Genomic DNA, 12500 nt, shown 5'->3' with positions numbered 1-12500 from the left:
GTATAAAATACTTCGCAGTAGTGTGAGGCCTCCGCACTCGAACTTAGAATCATTACTGTCAATATGCTACTGAAGGACAACAACTAACGATTACTCAGAAAAGTGTTGAAAAGTGAAGGTGTCGCCTCAAACGGCTGAACGTCTGATGGCGCGCGATGATGATGACGACGATTATGATGACGATAATGATAATAGAGGTATTGGTTTGCTTCAAGTCGTCTATGTTACAACAGCTACTGTAAAGTAGAGTAATCGTATTCCTTGAAATATGACTTTCTTGCAGGAATACTGACCAGTCCTCTGAAGAGATTAATCTCGCCAAAGGAAAACTGTATTACATGGAACTCCTGCACAAGCAAAAGACTGACGCAGATTTTATGTGTGTCAGCGCAAAGTTTCCCACCCTAAATGGAGAGAGCCCTCTGTCATCAAGGCATTTTGTCATGAATGATACAGGTAAATTAAGTTTTCTGCCAGTATTACATGAAATTATAGGAATAATTGTGCATTTGATACCTTGATGGCAGATATACAAAAACGGAAACCTTCGTCTCCTTCGAACGCTTGCAAGTTTTAATTATTTACCCTCTTTAAATATTAATGTTCCTTTTCGATTCCCTTCAGAACTTAGTCTAATTGGTTGTTACCGTATTGGTGCTTTCTTTGATAACATCAAGTGTATTTCCCAGTTTTGTCACAGTCCTCAGCAGAAGGTAAGTTTGAGATTCTGCAGTATTTTTTTTTGTGTGTTTCTGGTCATTTGGAATTAGAATACAAAGTGACATTGGTATTCTTTGCTCTGTTTGAAGCTTAAAGCGTTCAAGAATTTTATGGGCAACTTGACGAAAAGGTTGATCTTAATGCCTTTAGGTCAATCAGCTTCATTACAGCGGCAAATAACGGAAATCTCAAAGGTACAGAACAGTTCAATGCTTCAAAATTCAATTTAAGGTTTTTTTCAGATGAATTTGCATGATTAAGGTTTGTATCAAAACGGTACAGCCAAACGGCTCACTTGAATTCATGGTTGGGTTGAGCTGTGGCTCTTTTTGATCAGATTCCGGTAACTCAAAGGGGTATTTTATGTTATTCAACCTTCACTGCCCCACTCTAAGCCATCAATCTCGTTTGCTTATTCATTATAATTATAGTTAACGTTTTCACTAGCCCTATTCTTTGGAATCATGTTATAGAACGAGCCGTGTGAAAACGAGCAATTAGTGTTGGCCTCCCACCAAAAGTTGACCTTTAAAAGTAAGGGTGAGGTCTTTGTAGGAGTCCCAGTGGACAGTGAAGCTTAAGTAGTCATGAAACACTGAAAATAACATTTGACAAAAGAAAATACATAAAAAGAACAAATTCATCACTTGACTAATTAAAATGTGGTTGAAACCTGCATGGTAAAGCATACCACTTGAAAACAACATCTCTCTCGCGTCGTTTTGATTAATTATAAATCAAATCGATCAATCAAAAATCAAAACTTTATTTAAAGTGGTCAAACACTCAGTTACTATTGTAGCTAGTTTTCAGGTATTCTACTAAATACTAACCAAACAAAAAAAATAACTCTGTATAAAAACCCTAAATCATATATTACGTTAATTTGTACTATGCATTAATAATTAGTCTAACTCTTTTATTTCCTTAACAAATAATTTGTATACCTTAATTAATCTTATTTCGTAGGAAGGTTCATCTCCATGAACTTAAACCAAACTTAGTTATATAACACTTGGAATTTTGTATTTGGCAGTTTTCTGTTTTTTTTTTTTCAATTTTACAGCTTTTTATCGTACGCGGGTGGTTGCCATAGCAAATTAATTTGGCCTTTTCGGAAATATGCTATCGTCCAAGTAGAATCTAGAAATTTTATTTAGTGCATTTAATTAATCCGACTTGTACTCGAGATCTTATGATTGCCTCCAAAACGAGCCGCGTCCTTTCATGACTGGCAAGGGAGAAATAACAGATTTATTTATTTATTTATTTATTTACTCAAATTCAATAACACAGGTGATCAAAATAAAATGTAAAATGAAAAATTAAAAATATTTACAAATATAAAAAGGTGAAATCTGAGTAATTAGGCCAGTTTATACGGAATTCTAGATTCCTTGTTTTAAATAAACTTCCTCAAATAAGATACAATATGATAGAATACTGATTTAAACAGATCATATCAACCTTAAAAAAAAAATCAGTAATAATTTATTAGCCTTACAGCCCATCAAAACACCGATAAAACGTCACGTGTATTAGCTTTATATACTAATAAAACACTCCTCGTTAGTATTCTTTATATAAAGAATACTAATAACTAAAGGCATAGCTCGTTTTTCTTGTATGCTAATATTCACCTCTCACAATTTCAACCATTGTTTTGAGTCCAGAGGGACACGCTCTTTGTGGAATGTTTTTTAAGCCGTTCAAAAAACTCGCAGCGCGTTTTTTATCGGGTCTAAAAACACTCCGCAACGCCTCGTGTTTTTAAACCCCGATAAAACACTGCTGCTCGTTTTTTAAACATTACATAAACATTTTTCCTTATTTAAGTTAAATTGCTCAATGTAAAACTGAATTCACTTTCTTACTGAACAATGACACTTGTTTAATCGTCCTGATGGCTACAGGAAGGCCGTTCCATAAGTCCACGATGCAATTAAAAAATGAGAATTTAAAAACATCAGTTTTAAAACGACCCTTAGCACGTATGGCTTCTGAATTTCTTATTTCGTACTTATATGATTTAAAGCTAACATACGACAGAACGTCAAAATCAATTTGCCCTATGAGACATTTGAAGAAGAAGCATAAATCTAAAGCCTCCCTTCTAAACATTAATTTCCCTTTCAAGGAAGGCGCGAGGACAATTAACGAAGTACTTGAAGATACAAAGAAACACCTGTGGCGTCAATCGAACTTTTCCTTGGCCATTCAGATTGCTAAAGTGACAGAGCTATTTGGCAAAGAACTGGCTCGCAAATGGGCTAATGAGACAACTATTTTGCTGTCACTACAATCTAACGTAGGTGAGATTAAACGTTGATTTCACTGGAAATTTATAGGATTGATTGAAGAATCATGATACATGCCAGATTCCATTTACTAGCAATGTTATTTACATACAAACTGTTCTCCAAGCGTTCATTTTGTTGTTTAATGTCCTCAAAGTTCAGAAGAGACCGACAAGCAAGACCTGTTAATCTATCAGCTGCATCCAATTCTCGGTTTTCACATGACGTCACGACCGCCATGTTGGTGCCCTAAACAAAGAAAAGGCGGCCATGTTGGTGCCCCGAGCAAATCCTCCGGGAATTTAAATCAATTGTTATGCAAACGCTTCCTTTTGTTTTCGTTGAAAAACATGGCTGTTGATCACGTGAGTGAAAACCAGCAATATATATATATCATTATATGTCCTTACTTTGTCACATTTTGATTCCAAATTATAGTTCTGCAAGTTGCATCACTCGAATCGGCAGAATACAGATTTTCAGGGCCCAAAGAGAATGAGTACTGGAATGAAATCGACGATTTTCTCGATGTAAAACTATTAGGTAGGAAAAACACTTGAAGTATCTAACTTAAATAACTGCTCGAGAATTAACGTTATTCTATAAATAGTTGACACTACAGCTGCCCCCGCTATTAAGTATACTTGTGCGCAGAATTCAATGAGTCCATGGCACAGTTACCCGGCACACAGGCTCTTCGTGCGTCGAATGGCGCGAGGTCAATAGCTGGGGAATTGGAGCTGTTGACCGCGCCACATTCGACACACGGAGAGCTTGTGCGCAAGTTACGGCACAGGTGGAGGAGTGGCCGTTTGCAAACGGCAAACGGAGCAATTGATGTTGAAGCGGGGGGGGGGGGGGGGGGGAACAAATCAGTATAAAATATGAAAAGGGTGTTGTAAGTAGACGGTTTGATCATGGCGGAAACGATGGTGTACCAGTCGAAACAGAAACTAAAGGAAACGCAATGTCAATTTTTAACACAATGGAGCCACCGTTTCTTTAACGATGTAACATGCTGCAAGGGATGAAGAGTTGAGTTAAACGTGAATAACCACTGTTGTTGCACGGTTTAATGGTTTAATATCAATACTTTATTTAGATGTCCTTGATCTGGATTAGATAACCGCAGTTATAGGATTAAATGATCAAATGAATAGTAAGAAACTGGAAGTGTTAGAATTTGACCGGATGAAGGAACTGAAGCGGTGTCACGGTATTATTAATGATAGTACATCCAGTGAAAGTTTTGTTTAGAAAACTCTTCTGGTAACAACATTAAAATTCGGAAATGCTGAGAGTATCCCCAACAATGCAGCTACCCATGACATGGTTTTGCAAGTTTAAGAGTTTCCTGTTGCAGTTATCTTGTCGAAAGTTTACTAACACTTGGAAAGAACTGAAAATGACGGTCTCAAAATCCAGCAAAAATATGATAATAACTTGTGGCCTTTTTCTCCAATCCAAAGTCGTTCGCAATGTACGTCAATTGACATTTTTTTCCCAAATGAAATCGTCCCAAGACTCTTAATCAAACCAAAGGATTATCCTTGTCGTGAGATAATTTAGTCATTTTACGACCCTATTGTGAAAAAACGAACTGAGGACAAAGGCGGACAAAAGCTTTCTCTTGCTTTTCGAATGGCTGCTCCAACGCTACAATCAGTGACACATTGTTGGTACACTGACAGAATTAATCGAGCATCCTTCCCTCTCCCACTTCAATGTTGTTTAGAAACTAAAACGCTCTGAACAGTTCCTTTGGGTGCAATGCGCTATCCAACATTGCACGGAAGAAAGGGGGTGGGTGTTCCAACGACTTATGACTGTGATTGTAGATTGCACGGCATTGAACGAGTGACACTCCGTGACAGATGGCAAGATATTCTGAACAATAATGTTGACCCACGTAAATGAAGATTTCCGATTACCGATACATCCTTGATTGTGACGTTACTTTCCCATGTATCACGCTCTCGGCAGTTTTCTGCTCAACGTCATCAGTACGCAAGACTTACTTGGGAGCATTTGGTGTGAAAACGTCATCATTATCCATTTACTTCGATTCGCGCGCGCCTAGTTCTAGTAAATCGAGATTTTTAATGGTCTACCAGATATGTAATACTATATCACTGTAAACTCTATGTACGCGCAAGCTACAGTGATGCCTCCTCGGGATTCTGCCTCCAGGCAAAATGCCTGTGGGGGCAATAAGGCATCTCTTATTGCCCGATTTTTGTACGCTCGATTGGTGCATTAGTAACGTTTAATTTTGTCCTAACAGATGCCGGCAAAGACTTTCGAACCAAAGTGCAATCTTTTAGCGTCATTTACGAAAGTTTGCACAAAATGTTGCCATCAACGCTGGATAAGATTGCAACGTAAGTAGAATTAATGAATCCACCTTAACGATGGTGGTGATGATAATTTAGTCTCCAGTAATAGCTCACCTTTTAAGGGAGAGATATCCTGGGATTAAGAGACGCTGCCCGGATGTTTCTGGGATTTTTTGGGAACGCTTTGAAACAGCCAGCATGGAAAAGCTACCAGATTTCCTTTAACCATCACTGAAAACTGACGTCTCGTACGAAAATGATCTCCACATACGAACAATTAGGGATGTTCAATAACGTACCAAGCTTTTAAGAGTGTTGTCACTAAGGTATACTACTGCTATTTTCTGCCTATAAGGGAGGAATGGGAAGATCTGACGGTTGCGTACTCACTCTACCCTCCCTTTTGGTTTATGGTTTCCCTAGGGTGAGATCAGTCCATGTTTGATCTCACCCACCCTTGTATAACACCGGGGGTCTCCCCCAAATCTTCACGAACAGTATGTGGGTTCTTTAACGTCCTATAGCGTTGATTATTAGGAATGGTTGTTAGACGACCGTGGCCTACTGTTTTCATCCCTTAACAAAGAAGACTTCAAAGTTTAACCATTTGTGGATGTAATTATAAACGCAGAACTTTCTCCTCAGTTATTCTAAGATCCTGAGTGTTAGTACTCACGACCTTCCACATGGCAGCCCGGTCCTCAACTAATTGAGCCACCGGTGCGCGGAAGCGAGCCATTGGTTCGTCATCCACACCAATTCCAATATCTTCAAATCGGTTTTTCACAGCTTTTTCACAGTGTCTAGGTTGAATAAAACAGACAAATAACCACGTATATATCATGCTCACGTTACTTGGAGCCTAGTGAGATCGTACAACGCTACCCACTTGCACAACAACACAAAGATTTTTTTTTAAAAATAAATTACTTTATCTCTTTAATTTGTATGACGTTCTGAGCCACTTACAAAAAATTAAATTAATACTGTTATATTAGCTACTCTTTTACTATTGGCCGTGATCATCGCATAGAAATGTTCCGAATAGCCCATTTCCGACTTCCTGTACACCTCGGTTTTAAACCTAGCCCTCCAGGGAAGCGTTAGTACTTTGATCCAAATCAAACTCATTTGCTTTGGAATGGTTTCTCGTGGAGACTTATTTTGAGACAGAATCAAACATTTCGGAAATAGGCTATTATGAGCTCATTTAGATGTTCAAAGAAACCATTGTTTTATTGAGGCTCTTATAAGAGGACCTAATTAACATTAGCTTATAAAGTACTTAGAAAAATCTCGTAAATTTGTACTATGCCTCCTCTCTCTCCTCAGAGAAACAGGAAACGAGCACGGGCGCTTTTATCTCAACAGTCGTATCATTGGTAGTCTTATCACCCCACATGTTGAGAACGGAAAGATCGATACTGTTGTCACTCTTCAACATGTCAAGGTGCGGATTGCTACTCTTCGCCATTGTTTTCAGTTAAAATTGGATTACTTCCCGCCGCTTATTTTACTGACAACAGTACAGCAGTGGGTTTTGGTATCATCTGCTGGCGAAAATGTAAATAGTTTCTTCACTTTTCTCCTCTTTTACGCATGGAAAAAAAAGAGCGAAACGACGTGATTCAAGAGTTCCCCGGAGAGGAATGGAGATGAAGGAGGGTGAAAGGTTGTGGGAGGGGTTAGGGGAGGTCTTAGGGGAGGGGGAAATAAAAGAGGAAAGGAAAAAAAAAAGAGTACTTCAGCATGTTTTCCCTTGTTCAGATGTTGACTCTCAAACTTGTATCCTTCTTTTTGCCCTTGAGGTATTTGTATGATGCGTGATATTTATCTATCTTCCCCTAGTCACGCTGCCTTGTTCCCCCACACCGACCATAGTACATGATAATTATTTTTGTCTTCAGTTTGAGAATCCGCCTATAGCTATCTTAGGGATAACAGAACCTTGCCATGCAAAAGTGATATATCTATGGTAAACTTGAAAAATGATCGATCCATTTTAGTTATGCCATAGTTCAATTGGCAACAATAAAATGCAGAATCTTGTATGATATTACACTACCGCTGATGTTGTGCATGCATTAAAAAAAAATGAAAGGGTTAATTACATCGAGGCGTGACTTCCTTTTTGTAATCCTACAGCACAAATCAAATTCGACGCTTGTTCCAGTATGCGGATGGTGGGATTTCAAAGTCGGGTGAGTCCAGAAAGACAATTCCCAGGATATTTCTCATTGGGAGTCCCGGACATGAAACTCCGCACTATTCACATTTCTAAGTTTTCTAAGATCAACTACACTTAAAAAGCTTTCTCTCGCAGTGTGATTTCAGTTTAGGCATCAATCTCCGATCAATGTCGTCAATTTACGTCACAAATAATTATATACAGTACTGAAATTGATATTTTTCAATTACATGGGAAATAGTGATTTTAAAATAACTGTAGGTCACTCATACTACGTACGGTTGCTGGTTTTCCGATGATCCTCTGAGAAAATGCTAGCTCCAAGTTACAGGTGTAAAACGAATAACAACACAAGAAAATGGTTTAATCCTCGAGAAACACATCAGTCTACAGTCGCACGAGTTACACGAGTTCCGAACGCAACGCACTTAGTTAACTCATGTCCAACGCACCCAACTCGACTTAGGCCCTGGGCCAGACAGGTTCCATTGCCATATTTTATTGCGCAGCCATCGTGAGAAGTGTCATGACAGTGGTGACCAAGGTTAAGTAGTCTAGTCCCTGCTGTAGAGTGTTGGGTCGGCTGGGCCTTGAATCTGCCACTTCTGGTCCCCGTGGTTAAACTTAGCACGTAACCGTTGGATTGTAATTTATCCGGCGACTAAGAGCGCTATCTACCTTTCTAACAACCGAGACTGCTTGCAGAGTAGTCCCGTGATGGTCAAATTAGCTTGTCCAATGCTCAAGTCATCTTGAGAAGCAGAAATGGCGCAGAGGTTTTTTTCCGAATACCCCAGTTTTTCGCCGGTCAACCTCGTCCCCAGGGCGCAATTTCCTCCCAAAGCCAGGGAAAAGCGCCCTGGGGACGAGGTTGACCTACGATTTGATACGAGTTGGTTTCTGCACAGTGTTCCTAATTAGAGCCCCAGCGCTAAATACAGTTCCAAGTCCATCCCTTCCATCATTGTTCCCATCCTTGAGTAAAATAATTATAATTGTCCTTTTTTTAGGGGTGTAAACAGTAGCGGTATGTGGTCGAGGAAAGGATGCTCATTTGTTGCCTCATCGTCCAATGCAACGCATTCTATCTGCAAATGCAACCATCTTACCAACTTTGCAATTTTGATGAAAGTTTTAACGGAAAATGATCAGGTAAACGATTGAACTCTGCTTGAGTCCCGATTTTTTTTATATTGTCCTCGGTGGAAGGCACCTAGCAAAAAAATAACTGAGCATTATATATTCTTCTTTTCCTTAGCAGTCCTATATTATTTCCTTCATGTTCTTATTTTCTCTTTTACTAGGAGTAGGTCCGTTTGCTTCCAAACTTCGAGCTACAATTCATTGCATTTTTCCCCTCTCCCAAATCATCAGTTTGTCCCGGCCCCGGGATACTGTTGAACATTGCGGATCTTTCAGATTTTTCTGTACCATCCTCTTCCAAGTCATTGCTAGATGTCCTCTTCCTCGCTTTCCTTCTTCTGGCACCCCTGCTTATTTGCAATTTTAGTACAAGTTCGTTATACCTAAAGCAATGGTTATGTCTGCAATGCGCTACGACGAACTAAATAATCTTGTTCTAGTTGACAGAATCCCACCATGTCGTAGCTTTAGAGATCATCACTTATGTGGGCTGTGGCTTGTCTCTGACTGGAATTTTGATAACCGTGGTGATCATATCATGTTTATCGTAAGTGTCATGTTTAAAAGACCTTTTTTTCTCTTTTTTTTTTTTTTTTTAACTTTTCCAAACTAACAGACTGTAGACGAACTAAATTTGGAGAAGCAGTGTTGAAGTTAAGAAAGTAATGAAGTCAAAATTTGCCTTTGTATGTTCATGTTTTCATAAACTTTAAGGTTCGGTCATTTGTATAATTTCACATTTTTTTTCTGAGAACGGGAAAGAAACGTACAAAAAGTATAAAAAGCACGCTCATAGCAATTTTCTTGTTCCTTATAAATGATTTTGTCTGGTGTTGTTCTTTTTGACTTCGCGCCAGGGGCAGATCCAGGATTTTTCTTAGGTGAGGTGCACCAACTAAGGAATGGGGTAGCTGACTGGTGACGCTATTTTTTGGGTTTTTTTTTTAATCTCGGCGGGGGGTGGGGGGGGGGGGGGGGGAGGACACCCCTTGCACCCTCCTCCTAGATCCGCCCCTACGCCCTAAGTCGAAATTATATTAAGTGTCCATTGTTATCTCCATCATCATCATTATCATCATCATCATCATCATGATCGACATCATTAACATCAACGTCAACATGGTCATCATCATCGTCATCATCGCCGTCATCACCATCGTCATCATTATCATTCTAATGGCAACGAACATTGTCACAGCCACGGTGATTGTTAAGACCTGTCACTTTCATTTTAAAAACCCTCTCTTTTAGATAACCTCCCCTGCGCCTTACAGTCAGAAAGAAAGTAACGTTCTAACCTGTACTATGGCAAGGAAGAAACGTGTCCTATTCCTGAGCATTTAGAAAGAGTTAAACAATTATACTAAAGATGACCATGCATTTGTACTTCCTCGTTATAGCGGTTTGCGATCAGAGAAGAACCTAATTCACTTGAACTTGTCAGTGGCTATCGGTATCTTTCAAATTATTTTCCTTGCGGGAATTGAAGCAACCAGTAACAAGGTTGGTTTCGCGGTTGATTCTGATTTTTCTTTGTGCCGATAACATGGAGTTCAGCTCTTAGTCAGTGAATAGCTAAATAATTATTCTTACTCAGTAAAAGCCTTAATTATAATCATTTAATTAATTACTTCTTGGTTTGACATGGAGTTTAAAGACTGTCGACTTACTGCACAACTTTTGTAGAAAAAAACAACAACAAGCCATGAAGCCTGAGAGTTATTGGATTGCTGCCAACGCTACGGTTTAATTATGTTTTTGAGATAAAATCGCGTAAAACAACAGTCGTATAAATCACAAGGCATAATTCACAGATTTACTTTTACAAAAATTCGAACAAAAGGTTTTTTTTTTAATGTTACTTCATTTTCCAAATGTCAACTGTATCTTAGTCAAATTACTTGCTCTCTTTGCAGATCATCTGCACTATAGTAGCTGTATGGCTTCACTACTTTCTTTTGGTGTGGTTTGCATGGATGTTGATCGAAGGAATTCATCTTTACCTGATGGTGATCACTGTATTTGAAGACAGCAAGGACCACTTGCGTTTGTACGGCGCATGCGCGTATGGTAAGGCTACCGGAAAATTTTGCAAGCTGGATTTAATGCATTTGTCGTAATCAGTCTTTTGGTAAAGTCGGTAAAAGTGCTAAGGGGGCATTCGGGATACGAGAGATAATTGTTAAAGGTCTACTTTTACTTTTACACTTAAAGAAAGGAATGACAAAAGCTGACTTTTTCAACAGACTGGTTTTTCATAATTCGTTGATAGACGTTTTCTTAGTTTTCCCAAACTCAGTCCGTTAAATTTTTGATTTTTTTTTCATTGATTACTAATTTGTAGTCGGAACTATTTTAAGTTCAAATTTCTGCGAAATTTTATGACTGGTTTGCGGGAAATTTGGTATAAACAGCCAACAGCTGTTGTTCGCAAAGTTTTGAGCGAATGTGCACTTTGGTTTCACCTCTAAAGCACTAGGACGCTTACGAAACGGAAACGAATTTACAATGCATTTCCAAGACCATCATGAGTAGGCCTTCAATAAACCGAGCACCGGTGGCTCAATTGGTTGAGCACCGGGATGCCATGTGGGAGGTCGTGATTTCGACTCCGGCCTGACCAACACTCAGGGTCTTAAAATAACTGAGGAGAAAGTGCTGCCTTTGTAATTACACCCGCAAATGGTTAGACTTTCAAGTCTTCTAGTATAAGGACTATAAATCGTAGGCCCCGTCTCACAAATCTCTTTCATGTTCATAAGTTCCTTGTGGGACGTTAAAGAACCCACACAGGGGATAAAGTTTCCGTTGTTGTGGCTGTCCTTCGTGATTGTATGGGTGGGTGGGTATAGCAGGGCCACATCAGCTGAATAGCTGCCAATACTTCAACCTGCTCGAACAAACAAATAACAAACAAACAAACAAACAAACAAATAAATATTTTACCACAATTGCTTGTAATTTCGCAATCTGATTGGCTAATTTGCGGTTGTCGATAAGAGTCTAGATAACGCTGTACGCGTCATGCTCGCGTCAATTTGTCACGCAATGTAATAGCCAATCAGGAATACCCATGGGAAATAAACCAATCATATTGCAAGAAAGTTATAGTCAACGCTTGCTCTTTTTTTGTGGCATGATTTTGGTCACGCTCTGAGATAAAAACTTTCTTTGGCGTTGAATATTGTAGTAAAAAACAAATCGAAAGTGGTTCAGCGTTGTCTGTACTCTTATCGACAACGATATTCGTCATCACAGAGGTCAAAATTTGTTGTGGACTCACTCAGCGAACATTTTGACCAATGTGATGACGAATATCGTTGTCGATAAGAGTACAGACAACGCTGAACCACTTTCGATTTGTTAAACTCACCACTGAAAAACTGTATTCAGCCACGTTAAGAAACGACGAAGGCTACGGCAACGACAACACCAGAAACAATTATATTATTGTTTAAAAGAGGAAAAATAATCGAGCTACACGTGTGGCATGCATTTTAGCGCATAGAGTAGGGACATTAAGACCTACAACGGCAACGTCGACGCAAACGTCTGCTTCAAAATACATTTTGCTTTATTATTAAGTCTCGGGAGGTCTTTTTATCTCTTTCGCGCCATACAATGTGGGCAAAGCATTCTAAAAATAAATTAGGTACGAGTGGTTTACGCGGACTCAGAATGAAGAATGATGAAAGGCTTACACTTACGTTGTCGTCAAAACCTCAAATTTGGTGATTTCAGGTTATTGTTATGCAGAGAACGTTGGCTATACTAAAATGCGTGCCGCAGTTGCACCACGATTATTTTTCTCCTTTT

The 12500-nt window shown here is 39.1% G+C and overlaps 1 protein-coding gene across 1 annotated transcript in view; it reads left to right on the top strand.

Annotated features, from left to right (window-relative positions):
• LOC138008365 (adhesion G protein-coupled receptor L3-like) overlaps positions 1-12500 on the top strand; it is a 30723-nt gene that overhangs the window by 8493 nt on the left and 9730 nt on the right. Inside the window, exons 5-16 of the mRNA XM_068855681.1 lie at positions 284-456; positions 625-713; positions 810-914; positions 2858-3032; positions 3456-3560; positions 5302-5398; positions 6686-6803; positions 7499-7554; positions 8552-8693; positions 9125-9231; positions 10085-10187; positions 10601-10754. Of these exons, the coding sequence (XP_068711782.1) occupies positions 284-456; positions 625-713; positions 810-914; positions 2858-3032; positions 3456-3560; positions 5302-5398; positions 6686-6803; positions 7499-7554; positions 8552-8693; positions 9125-9231; positions 10085-10187; positions 10601-10754 (1424 nt within the window). The remainder of the gene's footprint in view (positions 1-283; positions 457-624; positions 714-809; positions 915-2857; positions 3033-3455; positions 3561-5301; positions 5399-6685; positions 6804-7498; positions 7555-8551; positions 8694-9124; positions 9232-10084; positions 10188-10600; positions 10755-12500) is intronic.

Source organism: Montipora foliosa, chromosome 6, assembly GCF_036669935.1.
Source record: "Montipora foliosa isolate CH-2021 chromosome 6, ASM3666993v2, whole genome shotgun sequence".
In the NCBI taxonomy this organism is placed as follows: Eukaryota; Metazoa; Cnidaria; class Anthozoa; order Scleractinia; family Acroporidae; genus Montipora; species Montipora foliosa.
This window is presented reverse-complemented; position numbering and strand designations above follow the sequence as displayed.